General features: G+C 49.6%; 1 protein-coding gene across 1 annotated transcript; it reads right to left on the bottom strand.

The window, feature by feature from the left end:
- Positions 1–1,236: 1,236 nt before the first annotated feature.
- On the bottom strand, positions 1,237–22,471 carry PLEKHO1 (pleckstrin homology domain containing O1). Its single transcript, XM_033174867.1, has 6 exons — positions 22,419–22,471; positions 21,133–21,279; positions 8,893–9,033; positions 7,071–7,175; positions 3,481–3,582; positions 1,237–2,289 (listed from the first exon to the last, which is right to left on the bottom strand). The coding sequence occupies exons 1-6, from the start codon at positions 22,446–22,448 to the stop codon at positions 1,510–1,512; spliced, it is 1,305 nt and encodes a 434-aa protein (XP_033030758.1). The 5' UTR covers positions 22,449–22,471; the 3' UTR covers positions 1,237–1,509.
- Positions 22,472–22,683: the final 212 nt, after the last annotated feature.

Raw genomic sequence — 22,683 nt, 5'->3', positions numbered from 1 at the left:
CATGTAGAAGCAAACTGGGTTTGCGATCTATTGAGCAGTAGAGAGAGAGTGCCCCAACGAACTGACACCTACTGTTGAGTTCCTTTGTATCTGTTTTGCACCAGTATCACTGCAGGGAAGACAAAGCAAAGAGGAAACAAAACTCTCTGCTCTTGGAAGGGAGGAGAGAGAGAGAGTGTGTGAGAGAGAGAGGACTTGGTGTTAGTTACCAGGAATGATTGGGGCCCTTTTGCACATTGTATTTGCAAAGATACGGGTGATGAAACATATCCTCGAAGCCACGCAAGAAACTAACATCATGAGAAGGGCAGAATCTGCCTACGGGCCTCTTGCAACGTGAGAACTCTGATGAAGGATCCCAGATCTCGTGAGTCACAGCTTTTCTTGCAAACTGAGTCACGTGCTTTGCTAACTCGTGAGCTGCACTTGACTGTACAAAGCAGTTTTTAGGAAGGCTGTGTGGGATGTGCATAATAACAGGCCAATCGGTGACATCAATGTGTGTTGTTGTTGTTGTTTAGCATGACTCATGAATGTATACCCAAAAACCCTGTTGCCGGTCGTGTAGAACTTAAAAGACAACGGGAATTCCATCAGAGAGCAAGAGCAGTCGACTAAAAGTTTTAAAAATTGGGGTGCAATTCAATCTGATGTTTCCCGACTTGTGCTCAAGCACAGAGCTGAATTGATTTGGTTTGGAAACGTCAGGGAAACGGAAATGATTTTTTCTGCATAGTTTAAGGCTGCCTTTGTGGCATGGTTTTGGACGAAGGCCAAGGTGGGCACCGTGCGCAAAGGAACGACCGCCCAAATGGCAGAGTGGCTCGGAGTGAGAGCCCGAAGAGCAGATATTGTAGAGCGAGAGAGATTTGGATCTGGAGGGACTAGTAGCGGATTAAATCTGCTGTTTTGTGGGAAGAAACCCACATCCTGGGCCTCCAAAGTCAGTCTAAATCTCCAGGGACTTTTGGAGAACTGGAGAAATCTACTGGGATGCTCTCATTTGCTCCATCCTCTCCGCGCTCAGGTTGAGGACCTCAACAGTTTCCATTTGGAAGCCTCCTCCAGAAAGAAATTATTGTTACAGATTCTGTGCCCTGCCACCAAACTACAAAAAAAATAAAAAATAAGCCCTCCTGCCGCAAACCTAGAATCCTTTATCCTCTTTGAAAAAGAGACTCGATATTGTTTTGGAGCGAGAGAAAGCTGAGGAAAACGAAGCCCCCCAAAATAAAATTAAAAACATGGATACAAACTGATTTATTGGAATGTGTTTGTTTGGGGCTGGAGAAGGGGAAAGCGAGGGGGTGATAGGGGGCCAAAGAAGGACGGCAAATCAAACTGGTGAGAAATTAGGATTGGATGAGAACAGGCACCTCGTCAGCATCAAACACTGTAAATAATAATAGTGGTAATAAAAAGGTACATACCAACCCTCTTGACCCTCTTCCTAGCCGCCCTAACACACCCTGTCCTTCCCGCCTAAGAGGGCCCAAAGCGGGCCTCCGTTCACATCATACTTTTCCTGTACTGCGATTGCGCGTTCTGTTTGGATTTGGGGTCCGAGAGCTGCAGTTCGAGCTGCTTGTACAGGCCCCTCAGTTCTTGCACCTCCTGCAGCACTTTCTGCGCCTGGCTCCAGTTGGACGAGGCCTCCCCCAGCAGCCGCTCCGTCTCCTGCAAGATGGCCTCCGAGTCCAACTTGGAAGAAGACGAAGAGGAGGAGGGAGAGGAGGCGATGGTGGTGGCGGCGGCAGAAGTGGGGTCCTTGGCCTTCCGTCTCCCCTCGGTGTAGCCCCTCACCTCTGCCAGCAGTTCCTGGGTCTTTTCAAGTTTCAATGCAACGAGTTCCTGAATCCGGCCCAGCTGCTCTGGCCCGGCCGAGGCCAGCTGCTCCTCCAGCCCTTTCCTCAGCACCGCCCGGTGTGCCGAGGAAGAGTCCCGGCACGACAGGATCTCCTCCATGGAGGCACATTTGTTTTTCTCCAGGTGGGAGAGCTTCTTCGGAACCTGAGGGGTGTACATGGTACCCTTCTCCAAGGAGTCGGTGCGCTGAGAGAACTTGTCCCAAGACGCCACCTCCCGCCTCGGGAGGCTGTTCGTCCGGCTTTTCTCCGCGGGCTTCACGTTCTCGGAATCCGAACGCCGCCGCCCGGCCGAGAGGTGGGCCACCGATTTGTCCAGGTCCACCCGGAAGCTCTCCTCGCAGGTGCCGTGGTCTTCCGGGGAAGTGTCCTCTTCCTGGATCAAATCGAGGGTCAACATTCCGTCGGACGTTGAGGTAGATGCCTACAGAGGTCGTGGGGCAGGGAGAGAGAGAGAGAGAGATAAGGGCTACGTGTTTTGAGAATTATTTTGGAGCGTCGTGCCTGTAGGCATCACAAATCAACCCACTGATACAACAACGCGGTCGCATCTTACGCAGGGATGACGTTCCTGGGACGGCACATAAACACAAAAACACATGGACACAAACCACTCCCTTGGAGACACCCCCATCCAAGCACCCCTAGTCTTCTAGAGCTGGCATGCCACAATAACCCCTCTGCAGCAAGGCACAGAGCACAAGTGCTCTTTTTGTGCCAGGTAACCCAATACCAAGGACGGAAATGAAGAATTCGGCTCTGATCCATAGTTGCAACTTCCTATGCCCAATGAATCAGTCAACTATTGCATGCGTATAAAGAAAACAAAACATGCATGCTTATGCCATCTGACACACACACAACCCCCCCCCCCCCGGATCAAATACAAACATAAGCAGATCCTGCTGGATTAGGCCAATGGCCCATCTAGTCCAGCATCCTGTTCTCACAGTGGCCAACCAGATGCCTCAATGGGAAACCTGCAACCAGGGCCTGAACACAACCTCATCTCCCGTGATTTCCAGCAATTGCCATCTGATGTGCACTTAATTTGCGCAGTTTCAGACATAGGTGGTTGAAGTCCGGCTGGTTCAAATTCTGCAAGTTAAAAGCAAGCAACGCAGAGAGCTCGAAAGTTCTTTTTGCTTCCCTGGCGTGAAAAGGCCGTTTGAGCTCTCTGCCTTGCTTGAGCGAGCCCCACTCGGCGTGCGTGCGGGCTCCGGGATGCTCTCGTGAGGTCACGTGGGGCCGCCTGAGTTCCCGCGAGATCTTGCGTGAGCATCTGTAGCCTGCAGCCAATGTGCTGAGTGGGCCTTGCCTGGCAAATGAGGCAGAGAGCTTGAAAGCCTTTTCTGCGCTGGGTTTTCCTGGTGTGGGAAGCTTTTGAGCTCTCTGCCTTGCTTGGGGAGCGAGACGTGCACAATGTGCTAGTTCCAGGACTCTAGATATGCTCACACAGGGGTGGTTTGAATATCTGCCTTTCCGTGCGTGCACTAAACCCTTGGAACCGAACCCCTGCGTAAGATGAGATTGTACTGCACATATACATTTCCCATGTCCAGTTGTGAGTGTGCACTGTTGGAAGCGGGGAACCCGATTTCCTGCCTTAACGTACCACGGCCATCAAATGCCCCCTGGTCGGCGGCCGCCTGGAGTGCTGGATCTTGGCCCTGTCGCGAGTCGGGTGGGCGAGGTAGCTCTCCTCCTCCACGGTCACCTAAAATGCAACACAAGCACACCCGCGGTCAGTTTGTCACGACGACAGGCCAGCGCGGCGGGTCGCGGTGAATAATTTATCCCTCTCGTTTTGGCTCCCTGCAAGGAGGTGATCCGTCAGCATAGCCTAGAACTCTGCGGCGTATTCATTACTCGCAACAATTAGCTGGAATCTCTTTCGGGGTCGAAAACGGCTTGACTGCTGCCTGGCAGAGGCTCCAGAATTTGCAGGGCTGCAAATCCTCTGGAGAGACATGCGCTGCTCGGAAGTGTGCTGCCGGCCAACGTTCCAGGCATGGAGCATGCCCAACAGGAGGTGCAAGCACACTTTGGTCAAAGCTGAGCATCACGCTGCAAAACCTGTTGGGCCAAGGGTCAACTCCAGGCGGTCAGAATTTTCCAGGATTGGAGCCCATTCTGGAATACCGGTTGGCGCATAGTGGATTCAAGCGCTCTGTCACCCTAGCGCAGCACATTCCCTGGCAAGGGCCACGTTCCCTTCCATGCAGCTGTCTTGTGGGACCACATCCTAGTGGTAGACAAGGCCAGTGGGGAAACCAGACAGACATGGGAATGTAACATTTTTCTTTTCTACAGTGGGCTAGTTTCTACACACAAACACCCCTCTGTCATCCATCCAGGCAAGCGGACAGCATGACCAGCGATCAAGGACAGGAAAAAGCATTCAATGGGGGCGCAAAACAGAGCTGGTGAGGGGTGTGGCCTGGGCACAGAGGTGTACCTAGGGGTTGGTGAAACTGGGCCCCACCGGGGGCTTAAATGCCACCTATTGGACTATGGAGTATAATTTCAGGCACGTCCAACAGGCAGATCATGATCTACCAGTAGATCACTGGACGTCTGTGGTAGATCACAACAAGTTTGGCTCCCCTAAAAAGAAGCTCAAAAAAGCTGAATATTTTTGCCTTGCACCCCCCAAAAAACAGGTCCTTCCTCCTCCTTTAGAAAAAAGCTCAACAACTTTGACCTGAACCCCCAAAAAGGGTGTGGATCACTGCCAGTCTTTAACTCTGTGAGTAGATCGCAGTCTCTTGGGATTTGGCCACCCCTGGAGTATATGATGTGTGGGGAGATCACCGCTCCTGTCACACTGAGATCAAACACAGGAGATGCTTCCCATCCTTCTCGCACCGTGGCACAAAGCCGTACAATTTTTTCTGCCCTTCCTCCCTGCCCTCGCTCCAGACGTTTCGAGCAATTGGGTTGCGTAAAATGTAGTAAATTCTAACGTGGCTGTTGCTGTAAAGTGATTTTTCAGCGAGGGGCGGCGGCGATACAGCTCTTTGCCGAAGGCGCCAGGGACCATGGTTACACCTCTGCCTGGGAGGAGAATTTGCAGGGCTACATTTGGCCCCCAGGCCTAAGGTTCCCGACCTCTGCCCTAGCACAGCCAACCCCAGAGCAAATGCCAAGGGCTGGAGGTAATACATTTAAGGACAACGATAATATCCTAAGGTCCAAGGGTGAGTTACAGCCATTAAAACGCAACGTTAAAAACAGTTTAAAATAACTCACAATCACAAAATAAGGGGGGTTTTCCAAAAAACATGCACCCCGGGTGCCAAAAGCCTGAGCAAAGAGGCGCATCTTTAGCATCCTCTGGAAGGTGTGCAATGAAGGTGGCAGGCACATCTCTGCAGGGAGGGTGTTGCACAGCTTAGGGGCCACCACAGAGAAGGCCCCCATCCCCTGAGCCTCTGCAACAACCAAGAGGGCCCCCTCTGCCCATCTCAGCACCCAAGAGGGTCTGTAGGGAAGGAGGTGGCCATTGTCCCATAGTCGAACAATGCACCATGTGAATAAATCTCTTCTTTGGTCTTGCTGCTGCTGATTCAGGCCAAAGGATAGGATGCTTAGTCCAGCATCCTATCCTCCCAGTGGCTGACCAGGTGCCCCAATGGGAAACCAGCAAGTGGGATCTGAGCGCAAGAGTAACACTCTCTCCTGCCTGGGGGTCGCAGCAACCGGCATTCAGAAGCATCGCTGCCTCCGGGGATTATTACGGATCAAAAGGCGGAACCGCAACCCAGCCTTTAAATAAAAGCAAGAAATTCTCACTGTGGCCGCCCCTCGGTCTTCCCCTAAATTTAGCAGCACTCTCGACTCTGCCCTGCTCTACAGATGCAGAATGAGTCACAGGCCCACAAAGGCAGAGTGATCAAAAAAGAGAGACAGATGGCCCCGGCGATATCGGAGACAGCAGACTGTAGTCTCGGTTCTTCTTTCTTCCTTCCTTTTTTTTAAAAAAAGGGTTCCTTAATTCAATCGCACTGTTTAAAACTCCGAGCAGAGGCAGCTCTTTATATAAGCTCACGTTACAGTGGGTGGGAGGATGGCAGCAAAGGGAAAGGGGGGCAACCTGTGGAGAAACAAAAGGGATCTTGGAGGCAGTGGGGAGGGGGGGGGGTCTCAAAAGCTTCGCTGTGGGAGACTACAACCCAGCAGAGGCCCCTTTGTTTAGCCTGCCATGAGCGCAATGTTTTCCTCTTCCCTCCCAGTCCATTTTCCCTTGCGTGCTGTGGTTTTGTTTGCTTTCAGATTGTGCGGGAAGGAACTCTCTTGTTTTGACTGTACGTTAAGCTGCTCTGGGAGCCTTTTTTTTTTGGCTGAAAGGAAGAGAAGAAATGCTATGAATGAATGAATGAATGAATGAATGAATGAATGAATGAATGAATACAAACCATGTCCATTTCTCATTGTTCCTGGGAGGAGGAACAATTAAGTAAGTAGGTAATTTTACGAGCAAAACAACTACAGAGGTACCTCTAGATACGCACACCGCTGGTTGTGTATCTTTCAGGATTCGAACGCGGCAAACCCGGAAGTATAAACTGCGCCGTGCACATGCGCAGAACCACTAAACCGCACCGTGTGCATGCACAGAAGCGGCACCTCTGCTTGCGAATTCCTCGGGATGCGGCCAGAGCTCCGGAACGGATCCTGTTCGCAACCAGAGATACTACTGTAATAGATTATTACTAATTGCTTTGCTCGTAAAAACAACTCCAAGGCAACTTTCCAAGGGCAACCCCTTGAACAGATTGGGGGGGGGCACAAGACCCACATCGCAGGAACAGAGGAAGCTACATTATGCAGAGTCAGATGGTTGGGGTCCACCTGGCTCAGTATTGTCAACACTTACTGGCAGCAGCTTTCCAGGGTTTCGTAAACGGGGGATATTCCAAACCCTAGGTGGAGATTCCATCAAGGATCAAACCTGGGATCTCCTTAGATGCATAACAGGTTCTCTGCCGCTGAGCTATGGTCCTCCGCTTAAAAATAAAGACTCTAGTCCTCATGATTCTGAACCAAAGGGCCGGATTAAATAGGAACATGCCTTGCTCCAGGTCAGAGTACTGGCCTGTCTAGTCCTACCCAGAAGATGCCTTCTGGCACTGAACCTGGGACCTTCTTCACGCGAAGCAGATTCTCTGCCCCTGAACCCCTCATTCCCCAAAGGTTACTTGCCTCGTCCAAGATGCGGTTCTTGGCCCGAGTTATCGCAGAGTTGAGAGCATTGATCCAGGACTCCTTTTCTTCAGGACTCACAGCCAGGAAGACAAGGTTAGGTGCCTAGGAGAGAAGGAACACGCATCAGCTGCCAGTCGTCCTGCGAATGTCACGCTGTCAACAAACCCAAAGGAAGATGGCGTCCGTTCTACGTCAGATGCACCAGCGCCTAACAGCTTCTTAGTGGAAGAGAGAATCCCTAACAGTGCGTGGAAATACAAAACCCGCTTACAACCCGTTTGGTTTTTTGAAGCATCCAGGTGACAGCCTGGCTCTGGAAAACAGAGCTCCCTCCATTAGCTCTGCTTCGGCAGGCCAGTTCCCTCAGGCCTCCTTTCCCCTCACCTGTCACCTGGGGGCAGCCATCCCATCAGGAGAGATGGGAAGCAGAAGGCCTCTTCCATCAGGACAACTGTTTGGAAATCTGTGCCTGAGTTTTGATTTCCCCCTCTTCCCTCCTTGTCCACATTTCCCCCTCGTGTGCCATTCTCGTTTACATTGTAAGCCTGTGTGGGCAGGGACTGTCATGTATTTTAATTGTAGGTAAGCCTCTCCTGGAGCCCTTTTGGCTGAGCGGGGCATGAATTCTCAAACTAAAACAAATAGTAATGCAAAACCATGCTTAAAGCTAAGGTGTCTGAGAGGGGATCAGTTAAACCTTGCTTTATTACATCCAGTATGGTGTAGTGGTTAAGAGCGGTAGACTCGTAATCTGGGGAACCGGGTTCGCGTCTCCTCTCCTCCACATGCAGCTGCTGGGTAACCGTGGGCTAGTCGCACTTCTTTGAAGTCTCTCAGCCCCACTCACCTCACAGAGTGTTTGTGGTGGGGGAGGAAGGGAAAGGAGAATGTTAGCCGCTTTGAGACTCCTTCGGGTAGTAATAAAGTGGGATATCAAATCCAAACTCCTCCTCCTCCTCCTCCTCCTCCTCCTCCTCCTCCTCCTCTTCTTCTTCTTCTTCTTCTTCTTCTTCTTTCCTTGTCTCCCATTAAAGGAGATGCAAGTCAAGATTCACTCACTGTTCTATAGTTTTTGAGCAGTGACGAAATTCTGGTTTCCTCGGGTGCCATTACTATCCCAGGGCTGGGAAGTCTGCAAAGCCTCAAGGGGACATTGGGCTCCATTTCCCCTAACTGCTGACCACTGACCCTTTAACCTTGCAGGATGGCTTACCTTACATCTACAGGAGGGGAGGCTGCAATATATATATATATATAACCCCCCATGGTCAACACAAACTCCCCAGCAAATCTGGAGAGGTGGAAGCAACTATTCTTATGCGTTGCTCTTTTATCGTGATTCAACACAGGATTTTTATTGGAAACTCCTTTTTACGGAAACTCCCAGGGCGATCGGGTGAATTTTATGCTTTTTTAAAACTCCTCTCAGATCGGGATGCATCCATCTCTTCTAAGCTGGGAGCTAAATACTGTTCTGCAGCAAGTAAAACTCACCGGGGATTAATTTTAACGAACTTACGGCTTTATTTTCTGCGCCTGGCATTCTATAGTATGCTTCAGTTATTAGTCATTGTGTTGTTATGGCTCTCTGTCTTGTTTTGTCTGGTACTAGCTTATAGATTTTTAAATACTGGCCACTGACTGTAATGAAGAGACTGGCTGATGGACCATAGTCCACCTTGGCTGGGGGCTGATGGGAGCTGGAGTCCAAGGATGCAGGAAGGACCATCCATTTCCTGCCACATCCTGCAGCAGGGAGTTCCATAGTTTAACCAGGAGCCAGGAATCACTCTGGGTGGGGGCGATAGGGAAGACTTACTGTGTTCCCAGGCTCCTTGGAGTGGGCGAGAGAGAACTTGCTGTAGTTCTTCTTGCTTCTGCTTTTTGATTTCCTGAGCTCTTCGCATTTCTCGTAATCGTTCAAGTCAAACACTTCCTGAATGTTTTTCTCGTCTTTTACCTGCAGGCAGGGAATAACAAACACATACACAGTGGGGACACAAGTTCAGTGAGAGTCTTTCATTTGCGATTGATTGCTGGTTCCGTCTCTACACACTACAAACCCTCAACTGGTTTAACTATCCCGGCTTAACACAACGAAATCAGACATCGGAGGATTCTGACGGAAGCAAAATGGCCAAGGTTGACTTATTTGTCCCCTCTCCGTGATGGGAATCAACAAATATCAGCAAATATTGATTGGCATTTGCTGCTGCTGCTGCTGCTGCTTTCAGTCCACAGACAATACCTAATTGATTACAGTTGCTGTCACCCCACATTTAAATTGCATCCAGCATTCATGAGTCATGACATCAGTAACTTGCGTAAATGGCATTTGTAACCTGCGTCAATAATCAAGTCAATTACATTGGATAGCAGACAGGAAGAAACGTTAGCAGACAGGAAGAAACCGAAATGCAGCAGAATGAAAACAGCGTTGGTTGTGATGAATGCAGATTGGAATGGGAATCACTGCCTTCTGACTTCCCCAGTCACAAAGCATCCTGGGAACTGTAGTTCCCACAGGGAGGCTAAGGCTTACAGGGTCCTGGTCCCCACTGCAGTTCAGCAGTTGACTGCACCCGTTTGGATGGCGGGTGTTACAGGATCGCACCCTGGAGATGAAGAGGCAGAGCGACTCCTCCATCTGCTCACGGCCCTCTCTGCTCACTAAGGTGGGATTCCAGCCGAAAAGGGTTGCCGGCTTTTCAGCTTCCCACTGCAGCTGTGCCGTGAGCTGCCACTTAATTGGAAAGCATTTATCTCCATAGCTGGGGAAGCCACACCTGCAGATTTCTGCAGGATACACTGTTGTTGTAAAAAGTACAACCGCCAGGCCAGGTGGACAAACATTTCCTTTAAAAAGTTTTTTTTTTTTTTTTAAGTTTTCAAGTTTTACAGGTGGAAAAACATTTCCTGGTTATTTAGAAGCAATATGGTGAAAGAACTACCACCTTTGGCAATGCCTCTTGTGGCAGCAAATCCCATAAGTTAACCATGCTTGCAGCTGCTTTTAAAAGTGCAAATGACTACTACTACTACTACTACTTACAGGTGGGTAGCCGTGTTGGTCTGCCATAGTCGAAACAAAATAGAAAATAGTTTCCAGTAGCACCTTAGAGACCAACTGAGTTTGTTCTTGGTATGAGCTTTCGTGTGCGTGACCGTGTGCGTGACCAGCGGGCTGGATAAGGCCCCCTGAAATGGACTTTGGACATGCCTGCTGTATGTGGACACGTCCAATAGGAATGCAGGTTTACTGCATTCCTATTGGACGTGTACATATGGAAGATAGTTCTTTGTTTTAAACCGTCCAGCACTTGGAAATATCGTGGGGCGGGGTGTCCCGAAAAGCCACAAAAGCAAAATGTGGAATTAAAAACGACATGGGTATCTTAAATCCATCTGCAAAAGTCAGCTTTGAGGAGCGATGAGCACGCCTACGGTTTAGCAGAAGGAAAACCAACATCCCTGCGCTATTATCTGGTGCATTTTGGAAGTGGGCAGGAACAAAAAGTCAAGGGGGAGGGAGGAGGATGAGCGCCGTCTATTTTTAACTGGGCCAGAATCTCTGCTGTGCGCAAGGCAGGATAGCTCACTTTAAGCCGCTCGAGACCCGCAGCCAATGCAGGATTTGCGACACGTGAAATAAAACCACCACCGCCATCGCTCCTAAAGCTTTTTGTCCTCAGAGAGGAATTAAACCCCAGCACAGAAGAACGTGGACCCACGTTGGGCTTGAACCCGGCGGTCATGCTCCCCTTTCCTTCCTGGGATCCATTTCCAAACGGACACATTCACTGGCCACAGGAGGAAAAACAGCAACAGCGTACCATCCAGATCTCAGTCTAATGCCAAGTTAGTAGCTCGCTTCTACATGAATCTGTCTAATCCTCTATGAAAGCCTTCTAGGCTAATGTCCGTCACAGCCTCCTGCAGAAGGAAGTTCCAAAGTTTAATTCTGCGCTGCGTGAAGAAGTCCGCCCTGAATCTCCCAGCATTCAACTTCCTTAGACTTCCACAAGTTCTAGCGTTACGAGAGAGGGAGGAAAACTCTTTTCTGTCCGATTTCTCCATGCCAGGCAGAGTTTTATAAACACGTAGCCTCTTGTTTGCCTTTTCTCTAAGCTAAAAAATCCCAAATGCTGCAACCTTGCCTCTTTCTATGCCCTTGATAATTCGGCTTGTCCTTTCCTTTCCCTTTTCCAGTTCTTTAGTTGCCCTGTGCTTGGCTCTGGTAGCGTTTCTAAAGCTAGCAAAGCCCGTCCGACTTGTGGGAGGCGTCCCAAAACAAGTGTGTCCGCACCACGAGGGAACGATCGCGCCGTCGCACCGCTCCCAACACCCTCCAAAACCACAGGGATTTGGGAGGGAAGAAAGAGCAAAGGATGGGGTGGAGGGAAGCTCAGAGGCAGCTTAATGGAGCGCCATTCTTCATTGCAGCTAGGGAGCCGCAAATAAATGCAATTTTCTCCATTGCAGAACGGAGGGACGGCGATATCGATTGGCGCTCACGTCAGGTTGACCTAACACAGCTTATGCTCAACTCTCGCAAATCAATTTGGGGGAAGGGGAAGGGCATGTCATGCGCGCCTCTGTGAGCACATGGGCGCACGGGTAGCTCGGCAGCATAAAAATCTATGCCTGTGAGCCGGCGAATGGAGCAGTTCGTTGGGAAGCAGAGGGGAGAGAGTCCTTGGGGAAGGTTTATCACGCTGGGGATCACGAGGAAAGGAATGGAAATTTGCCAATATTGTCATGCCGCGATACCGATCAGCGGTGCGGCCGAATTTGGAATATTGTGCACCGTTCTGGTCGCCTCACCTCAGGAAGGGTACTGAAGAGCTGGGAAAGGTTCAGAAAAGGGGAACCCAAATGATCAAGGGGATGGAGAGACTCCCCTACGACGAAACGTTGAGGACTTTGGTAGTTCTTAGTTTAGAGAATCGGCAAGTAAGAGGCGAAATGATAGAAGTTTATAAAATCATGCATATCATGGAGAGAGTAGATAGAGAAAAGTTTTTCACCCTCTCTCCTAATACTGGAATTCAGGGATATCCAGCGAAGCTGAAAGTTGGAAGACTCAGGACAGATAAAAAGGACTTCCTCACGCTAACCTGATCCAAAACACCCACCCACCCCACTCACACAGAAAACCAAAGATCAACACAGCCAACCACAAAGGAACAAGCACACCCTACGCCAATCGCGACCTCTCACCGCCAAAGAAACACAAGCGAGCAACAGAGAACCAACACAACCGATGCTGACACCAAATCCTACAAACACTAAGGAAAATAGAAACATCGCCCCCCACCCCACCCTCCCCCCATCCCACCCACCTCCTTCCCCCTTCTCTGCCTAATGTCTCGACAACCAAAATTGATCTGTAAAAATGTTACATGGAAAAATGCGAGAGACATTTTGTAAACCAAGAAAATCTTTAATAAAAAAAAGGACTTCTTCACACAGTTGAAACAGCGGAACTCCCTGCCACAGGAGACAGCAATGGCCACAACAAACAGGTAGACTGGATGTCTGCAGTAGATCACTGGACGTCTGTGGTAGATCATTGGCTCCCCCCAAAGAAGCCGAACAACTGTGGCTCCCCTAAAAAAAGCTCAACATTTTACCTCCTTCCTAAAAAAAAAAAGCTCAACAACTTTGACCTGAACCTGCCAGTTTTTAACTCTGTGAGTAGATCGCAGTCTCTTGGGAGCTGGCCACCCCTAAAGGTAAAGGGACCCCTGACCGTTAGGTCCAGTCGCGGACGATTCTGGGGTTGCGGCGCTCATCTCGCTTTACTGGCCAAGGGAGCCGGCGTACAGCTTCCGGGTCATGTGGCCAGCATGATAAAGCCGGTTCTGGCGAACCAGAGCAGCGCATGGAAACGCCGTTTACCTTCCCGCCAGAGCGGTACCTATTTATCTACTTGCACTTTGACGTGCTTTTGAACTGCTAGGTTGGCAGGAGCAGGGGCTGAGCAACGGGAGCTCACCCTGTGGCAGGGATTCGAACCGCCAACCTTCTGATCAGCAAGCCCTAGGCTCTGTGGTTTAACCCACAGTGCCACCCGCGTCCCTTCTGGCCACCCCTAGATTAGACAGATTCACAGAGATTTCCCCAACTCATCCGCGCTCTTTCCCGATCTGTAAATGGGCCATCGCAAGCTGAACCAGATACTATCGCTCCATCTAGCCTGATCTGGAGATGCCTTTGGGGATTGAACCCAGGACTACAGAGCTACAGCCCTCATTTAAAAAATAAATAAAGTAAGATTCTAGTCCTCATGGTCATTGTTACCATTGGTCATTAACCGGCAAGCCATCCACTTGCCAGAATGGCTTGTGAATGAGTGGCCGGTTTGAACAAGAACCTAAGACGCCTTCTGCAGAGTCAAGACTATGGGTCCATCGGGGTTAGTATTGCCCGCACTGACCGGCAGTGATGCTCCAAACTTAACGCCGGGGGAATCTGCTAAGAGCTAGTGCATTAAGTAAACGGATGGAGCAGTTTTAACGTTAGATTAAAATTTAAAGCAAAAAGCTTCCGTGTGCCTGCAGGAATCTGGCATCCTCCTGTCTTGGAGGGGTGTGTGAGAGAGAGAGAGCTTCCACTCTTCCGCCCCAGGAGCAGCAGAGGCCACGGCTGGAATTGCTCCCCCCACCCCGCTCTCTTTCACACACATCAATAAACACAGACTTTTGCTCTCCAGGGCCATCGATCCGCACACCTTCTCCAAGGCTCGTATCAAATGCATTTTAGCACGGTATCGGGATTAATTACGAGAGGTGAATTCGGGTGGCGGGCAAGGATCAACGCTCTCCCCCGCCCCCCCCCCCCAGAAAACAATAAGCGGCATTTTGAGCACATGTCAAGCTGAGGCCTAGATTTGGGGTTGGGGGGGTTGGGAGGGGGGCTTTCAGGGCCAAAGGGAAAAAAAGAAACAGGCTGTCTTTCAAGTCTAGGGTCTCAGTTAAAGTGAATTATGTGCCAATCCGCCACCCCCCAGCAACTAGAAGATGGTGGTTGGTGTATAGGGGGCAGTGTTGTATAGTGGTTAGAGTGTCAGACTAGGACCTGGGAGAGACCAGGGTTCAAATCCTGCCACTCAGTCACGGAGGTCATCAGGGGTGAACTTGAGGACCAGTCCCTCCTTCTCAGCCTAGCCTCCCCCACAAGGGAATAAGCAGAGGGAGAACCATGCATGGCACCTTCAGCTCCCTCGAGAAAAAAGGTGGGATAGAATTGCAATAACCTACATGTAAATAAATGGAATTCACCGTCCTGCAAACTGGACGGAATTTGCCGTATTTGCAGTATTGCAATTGGCCGCTGGCTTAAATGGCTCTTAAATCAGATTAGACAAATTCATTGGGGGCAGGGAAGGAGGCCTAACAATGGCTGTTAGTCCTGCTGTCTAAGTGGAACTCCAAGTTCAGGAGCAGTCTACCTCTGTTGCCTTCGTTCCCTTCCCCACTGACACCCGTTGATGCTGGAGTAGAGAAATATTTTATCTGATCCAGCAGGACTCTTACGTTCTTCCACTTTCCTTTCCTTTCCTTTCTTTTAAGTGGGAGGGGTCAGGAATAAAAAGAGTAGATTTCTAACCCTTAGGGGTTCAAAGGCAGACTTCTACAATATTCCGGCAGTGCCTGGCATAATCTCAGAAGACAAAGAATCACAGGGCTTGGGAGGACCTCAAAGGCTCATCTAGTCCAACCTTCTGTACTGCAGGAGTCTTTTTGCCCAACTTGGGGCTCGAACCCACAACCCTGTGATTAAGAGGCTCCATGGACTGACCTAACCAGAAAGAAAGTTCCGTAGCAGAAGGAATTAAGCAAAAAAAAATCACCAACCACGTGAAGTTGCTTCGTGTGCATGACTCACGCGGGGTCAGAGATCCAGCTTTTCTTAGTGCAGGATTTGGGTTGCCTGGGCAAATAATTTCGGAAATATTTTTAGCATGGAGAACACCCAGCCTTGTTTACAGCCTGCATCATGGGAGGATGAGAGGAAGCTCAGAATCGGCAAAGGACTGCTCTTGGAGGGCCAGCGACAAAGAGAGAAGGCCAGAGAATCGTTGACTTTTTTTAGAGTTGGAAGGGACCAAGAGGGTCATCTAGCCCAACCCCCTGCAACGCTGAGGCCCAGGCAGCAAGGGATGCTTAACCCGAGGTTATCTCGCAAACCCTGGTTGGCTAGGTCCCTCCCTGTCAAGGCCTCCTGAAAGAACTTCAGGACTCAATATTCCACCATGAATAGATAGGGAACATCCTCCCAGCTCAGTCTGGATCCTTCGGCTCAGACCAGTCCATCAAAAACACACACACACACACACCTTACGGATTTCGATTTAAGGTATGATTTTAAAAATGAAACATTCCGCTCATAACGGAAACGGAAAACTGGCTTTGCATGCAGAAGGCCAGTTCCTGAAAGGCTGGGAGATACGCCCTTCCTGAAACCTTGGAGAGCGACTGCTGCCAGCCAGTGTAGGCAATACTAAGCTTGATGGACCAATTGTGTTGCGTTCAGTGCAAGAAGGCTTCTAGAGATGGCCCCAAAATAACATCAGGTGTAAAAGATGGCAGCTCAGCGACTGGAAGAGAAAATCGGTTGCCCTGCTTACCGGCACCACAAAACTTGACTTCCACAAATCTTAACCGCCTCCCCTGGTATGCCCCGCGGAGGAAGGACCTTACGGTCTACAAACAATAATACTTTGGAGGTCCCAGGCCTCAAGGAGGTTAGACTGGCCTCGGCCAGGACCGGGGCCTTTTCAGCACTGGCCCCGGTCTGGTGGAACGCTCTGTCACAAGAAACCAGGGCCCTGCAGGATTTGACATCTTTCCGCAGGGCCTGCAAGACAGAGCTGTTCCACCAGGCCTTTGGTCCGGGCCCAGCCTGACCCCCTTCTTTCTATGGGACACTGTATGTAAGTGGCCTCTTTGGCTATTTCTATCGGCCCATATGGGACCAGCATGAGTGGCCGGCCCTGGTGCACTTTTTTTTTTTTACAAAGATTTTATTGGTTTTCCACAAAGACAAAAAAACAGTATAATAAAACAAATACAACATCAACAGATACAACAATTAAAACAAAAATAAACAAAGATACAAACCTAGACTGGAATACCAACATTCCTTTCACTAATTAAAAAATCTTGTTTCGAATCTACTTGGGGGACTTCCCCCGTTTTCTCTCCTTTGCTTCCAATTCTAATTTACTTTAATAACTTCTCATCTCTGAAATTTAAATCTATCGCCATCAAAATATCCAAATATAACTTCTTAATATTTAATTTTACTTCTTAAATCCATTACTTAAATCAATTACTTCATAATACAACATATTACTTCTTAAATCAAATCTTACATCTTATTTTACTTAAACTGCTGCTGATAATCAATTCACATATCTCTTCACTAGTTCAAAATCATAAATTCTTAACACACTGACTTCAGGGTACCATGATGAGCCGTCCTAATTATATTTTAAATATTTTCACCCTATCCCTCTTATAACCATTTTCCTTCGCCATCTCGGGATCACCCACCAGACATCTCTCCATCTCCCTCCAACATCATTGTCCAGAATGTCCTCTTTTTCTTTATAACCAAAGGTCAGAACTCAGTCCATAAACATCCTTGCAGAGAACTCCAGGGAACACAAAGCACTTTTAATTCCTTATGATTCGTGGGTTCCCACTTAATTTTATTTTGATTTTAAACGTGATCCGAATTGTATTTTAAACTAATCGTTTGATTTTGTGTTTTTAATGTATGATATATTTGGTGGTAGCTGCCCTGAGCCAATAAAAATTATTATTATTATTATGACGGTATTATTATTATTAACCAAGCCAGATGAGGGATGGTGGAGGGAGTTGGGGATGTTTAGCCCGGATAATAGGAGACTGAGAGGAGATATGACAGCTTTTCTTCAAATATCTGACACCCAGAGGACGGAGCAAGCTTGTTTTCTCCTGCTCTGGAGGGTAGAAACCGAACCAACCGATTCAAATTACAAGAAAGGAGATCCCAACAAAACACATTAGGTAACCGTTTCTGATGGTAAGAGCTGTTTGAGGGTGGAACGGACTGACTGCCTCGGAAGGCGATGCAGTCTCCTTTATGGGAGGCTTATAAGCAGAATTTGGATGTCCGTCTGCCAGGGATTCTTTAGGGCATTGCAGGGGGGTTGGACTAGATGATCCTTGGCGGTCCCTTCCAATTCTATGATAGCAAATGATTCCCCCCCCCCCAAAGAATCCTGGCAGCTGCAGTTTGTGAAGGTTGCTGGGAACTGTAGCTCCACGAGGGGTAAACTACAGTTCCCAGGAGTCTATGGTGGCGCTGGGGCGCCTTTAAATTGCACAGTGTGCTATGCAGCCTTAAGGCATATAGCGGATCCCGAACGAGCCCCTTCCTCCAAGCCCTTCGCCCCCACCTGCGCCCACCTACCCATCGAGCGAGCCACCCGCCCACCCACCCTGGAGATCGGGTGTCCCTCACCTGTCTCTGTAACCGGATCGCCCCGTTCTCTGCCTCTCCGCCTAATCACCTCTCTGCATTTCTAATGCCTTAGTTTCCTGCCACCAAAGCGCCCGGTCGGTTTCATGGTAATTAAAACGCCCGCTCTTCTGAAAGCTTGTTTCTGAGAAGCCTCTTCCCGCGAAAAGCCTTTTGGGGACTTTTCAGTTTACAGGGAAAGCGAGTAAGCGGAGAAAACGATAGAAGTCGACCGAGTTATGCTGAGAAAAAGTTTCCCTCCCCTCTCCCATAACGCTGGAATTTGTGGGGATCTGACGAGGTGGATTCAGGACAGGCAAAACCAAGTCCTTCTTCAGTTGAACTGTGGAACTCACCGCCACAGGATGCAGTGATGATTCTGAATACCAGCGGCTGGGAAGCGCAGGAGGGGAGACATTGCTGGGCTGCATCTCCCAGCACAACCAATGGACAGGAGTCAGGGTCCAGAAAGATCTGAACTGCATTGCAGCGGGTAGGACTGGATGACCCCTGGGGGTCCCTTCCAACTCTACGAAGGCTGCTAGATTCCTCAGCCCTGCCTTAGGGGCAGTCCACTGTTCTGTTTGTCTCGGGAACTGAGGACGGGGAAATGCGAATCCACCGTTCCCTTCCCTTCCCAAGATTGCGTAAGGCCAGGAATACGGTAGACATTGGCGGGATGGTGCAATGGGGCGTCTCATTTATCCCCCACCCCCCACCCCAAACATTTCAGGTTCCCAGGGCTTCCTGAGGAACAAATCCTATCTGACCACAAGGGTGGGAAAAACAGGTCCTCATACAGGGCTAATTTCAAGCCTTCTTTGCAACCCACGTGGACTGCAGAAATCTTTCTACAGAAATCTCTCTCCATTCACGGGGACTAGGAACTCTCCCTGCTTTAAGGTTTCACCCCCCCCAGGTGACTCGGTGTCTGTTTGCATCCATTCGCGGTCCCCCTTCCGCCCCTCCCCGGGTTCTTCTCTGGCTGCTATCCTGCACATCCTAACCCCGACCTCTTAATTCTGAATGCAAGCTGATTGGGGCAGGGACCCGACCTTTTCACACAAGTGAAAAGCACAAGTGCCCTGCACGATGCTACAACAAACAAACAAACAAACCGCACACCTCCAAGTGAAAATAGAAGGAAGAACACTCCTCAACAAATGCATAAAAGTTAGGCTTTCTGATGCTATGACAAACTGAGAGTCAGGAAGAGTCAGGCCAGAAGGCCGGATGTGCAAAATAGGTTTAAACCACATCACCTCTTATTAGAAACGAGACCCCTGTAGTCTCCAGCTGCGTGCAAAGTGTTATTTTTTGTCTCTCGCCACTGAGAAATTGCTGCCGTTTCCTGCCCACCTGAAAATTAGGAGCTTGGGGTGCAACTTCCAAGCAATTTCTTTGGAAATAATAAATAAGGACATGCACTGTGGAACTCCCTGCCTATTGATAACAGGCCTTTTTTTTTGCAAACACCTGCTGAAAGCATTTTTGATTAGACCAAGAATCTAAAGCAATATCCGGCTGGCGTGAGTTTTAATCCTGTTTTTACTCCATTGCTATTTTAACTTTCCGAAAGTCTTAAAATGTTGCTAGTTTTTAATCGACAACCTTTGAGATTTGTTCCCACCCCCACCCCCACCCCGCAATCAAGCGGGGCGTAAATTTAATGAAATAATTTCTTTAGCCCTAGGATTTTTATTTTATTTTGCAAACGGGTCACGGCGATGGTGGAAATAAGAGGGCACAGGTAAGAGTGTTAGGCACATCCACGGCAATGCAGCCAAGTTAATGCTCGCTCAGGTTAATCGTCCGCAAAGGATGAAGGTTTTAACAAGGCTAAGGGAGAGATTTCCACTTAGGGGGCCTGCGATATGTCACACGTCTTTGCATTTAACCTGCCCTTTGTCTCACAGCCGGCCTGGCAAGCAGGAAAGGCTGTTGCAGGAGGAAGCAAGCCTCAAAATCAAGATGCAAATTTTCAGTCTGCCCCAGGAAAGGATGGCTGACAATGCAGAACTGGGGGAAGAGGCCCCTGTCCTCTACACAGAAGCACAGGAAGCCTCTGGTCCATCTGGCTCAGTATTGTCTACACTGACCGGCAGCAACTCTCCAGGGGATCTCTCCCATCCCTACCCGGAGATGCTGCCAGCAGGGATTGAACCTAGAGCCTTCGCCACCCAGAACCTCCTCCAGCTCATGGAATGCAGAGCAACTCCCCAAGCAAACAACGTTCCTGACACCCAGGATGGAAAACCCATAATGTCACCCATTGCTCCGGCCCAGTAGCCAGGGGAGCACCATCACAGGAATGCACAGCAGGTGATGAGCTGCAGAGCCACCGGCCTTCCCTTTAAATCAAAGCAAGATTCCAGTCCTCAAGAACACAAAGGAAGGACTAGCAAATAAGAATTCAGGAACTTGCCATTCCAGAAGTCAGGCCGTCAGTCTATCTAGCTCAGTACTGTCCACACTGACAGGCAGCGGCTCTCTTCCTGGGCACGCCACTGGGGACTGAGTCTGGGACCTCCTGCACTTCTTCTCTAAGAAGAAAGCAGGGTGCTAGTCCTCATGGACCTGAATAAAGGGCTGGTTAACGGAAGAACCTAAAAAGCCATATTAATACAAGTGAAGCCATTGGTCCCTCTATCTCAGTATTGTCTACTCTGACCGGCAGCTCCAGGGTTTGAGATGGGGTCTTTCGTAGCCCTACCTGGAGACGCCGGGGATTGAACCTGCGACCTTCTGCATGCGGGGCAAATGCTCCCAGCCTCAGCGGCGGCCCTCACCTATCTTACGCTGACCATCTGGGTCCATTAAGCTCAGTATTGTCTGCACTGACAGGCAGCGCCTCTCCCAGGTTTCGGACCTTCCCAGCCCGACCTGGAGATGCCAGGAATGAACCCGGGATCTTCTGCTGGGTCCCTTGGCCAGGAGGCCACCCGTCCCCACTCCCCAACAGCTGTGAAGACACAAAAAGGGCTTTTGAACCTCTTTCCCTGCCGCCAGGGGTGCCAACTTGAATAGAATATTGGGGGGCCCAGGTAAGCCCCACGTATTCGATTCCAAGACACGTCGCATGCACACCATTTGAATGGCAATGCCCATCCATTTGGGGGGGCGGCAGCCCCCTCAAATGTTTATTGGGGAGGGGGCAAAGGGATCTCAGCCCCTAGGAGTTGGCTCCTTTGCTTGCTTGCTGCTGCTGCTGGCAAGCAACTGGCCCCTCTCAACATTAAGCACCTTTGACCCCACATCCTGGGAATGAGCTGCCCCATTCCCCACAAAGGCACCAAGGGCCCTGGGCCTGTGTGCTTTGGGGGCAGCCCTTTATGCTTCCTCCCTTCCCACTTGCAAAATCTAGGTCTCAGGCAAGGCCCCAGCCAGTGGTCTCTCTCTCTCTCCCCCCCCCCCCCCAGTTTCCTGTTTTGGAGCTCCAGCTATAGGGTGGGGGGGGGCGTGGGAAAAGGTTGCCATCTCTCTCTGGGGTGGGGGAGCAGGGCTGCCTTCCAAGGAGATTCCAACAGAGAGAGAGAGACCCTACCTCCTTCTCCGAGATGTACAGCTGATCCCCTTTCAGAACCACGTAGCGGTTTTTCCAGATCTCCCGGAAAATGCCTCTCCCGCAGAATTTCCGGACCCAGCCCACCTTCTCCAGCAGAGTGGGCTGCTGGTTCCCATCCTGGTGACCCTGGAAAGAGAAGCCAGAGAGAGAGAGAGAGAGAGAGAGAGAGAGAGAGAGAGAGAGAGAGAGAGAATTGGAAACTGTCAGGAAGGGTTATTTCAAGCCTCTCCAACCTGCATCCTTCCTTCCCGGAGACTGCAGGATTCGGCCCCTCTATCACTGCAGAGTCCACTGGCAATCTTTTCTGAGCCACGATCCTCCCTTGCAAGTATCCAGTTATTATTATTATTATTATTATTATTATTATTATTAAAAAACTAACTAACAAAACAATCCCAATTCTAACGGTTTCTCTCTCTCTCTGTGTGTGTGTGTGTGTGTGAGAGAGAGAGAGAGAGAGAGAGAGAGAGAGAGAGATGATGATGCACAAATCAATAAACAATTTTTTAAAAAACAAACCTCTGGCACCCCACCACCACCCCAAACCGCCTCCACATTCATTATGTAAGAAAACAGACTGTGTCAATCTGTTCCCCAGCCCACTCTGCGTCTCACCTTTTCTTCTTAAAAATAAAATAAAATACTCATCACAATTTTTTGTGTTTTTTCTGCTTTCTCACCCTTTGAAAACGCGGAGCGCGACAACATAATATTAACGGTCCCGATAATGATAATATTCGCACGAGGCCCGTTTCTAAGAGCAAATGTAGGGCTACACAGAATTGGATGTTTTCAAATGGATCTCTCCCCCCCCCCACACACACAACCACGGTAAACAGTCTTAAATCTGGAGAATAGGCACCCTGCGTTGTTTCTGTAAGGGTGGTGGGTTTCTCTGTTGTTTCAAATACTCCCAGAATTAATGCAAAAAAACCCAAAAAACACCACCCACTTCCAAACCCGCAGTTTTAATAATAAACACTTGACAATTCAGCTTCTGTACCAGTTTAAAAGACCCAGCTATTGGGGGCTGGGGAGAGACAGGAGGCAATTGAATGGTTGGAGGAAGGGGGCCGAATCGAAGGGCATCGAAACGATATTTACAATAACAGCAACAAAAATAATCAATAATCCAGAAAAAACGCAGGCTCTGACACCCCAGCTCCCCACCCCACACCCCACCGCGCGCCCCGCCAACCTCACAGAAACTGGACAATGACCCCTCTGCTTTTGGTGGGTCTTCAGAAAGCGGGCTGCAAACTCACCCGCTTGGTAGAATTGGTTTTTTTCATCATTCCTCGGGGGGGGGGGGGCTGGCCGTCAGGAAAAAGGGGGTGGGGGAGGACGGGGGGTGGGTGAGAGGAAGGGGGGAGGAGAAGAAAGAAAGAAGGGAGAGGGAGAGGGGGAAAAATCAGAATCAAATCTGGTCTCCTGGAGACAGGCAAGCAGCTGAAGGTTTGGGCTGGCTGTTTCGCAGGAGGGGGAAAAGAAATGGCTCTCCCCCCTCTTTCCTCCTTCGCTTCCTCTTTA

The sequence above is a fragment of the Lacerta agilis genome, chromosome 17, assembly GCF_009819535.1.
Source record: "Lacerta agilis isolate rLacAgi1 chromosome 17, rLacAgi1.pri, whole genome shotgun sequence".
Taxonomy (NCBI): Eukaryota; Metazoa; Chordata; class Lepidosauria; order Squamata; family Lacertidae; genus Lacerta; species Lacerta agilis.
The sequence above is the reverse complement of the archived record's forward strand: the minus strand, read 5'-3'. Positions and strand labels throughout refer to the sequence as shown.

Excerpts from the sequence above, each read along its gene's own strand:
- PLEKHO1 (XM_033174867.1), bottom strand. The coding sequence starts at position 22,448 with ATGATGAAAAAAACCAATTCTACCAAGCGG. Across the intron at positions 3,583-7,070 it reads AGAACCGCATCTTGGACGAG|GTGACCGTGGAGGAGGAGAG; the intron begins GCAAGTAACCTT and ends GTTGCATTTTAG. Across the intron at positions 2,290-3,480 it reads GGGGGCATTTGATGGCCGTG|GCATCTACCTCAACGTCCGA; the intron begins GTACGTTAAGGC and ends CGACCTCTGTAG.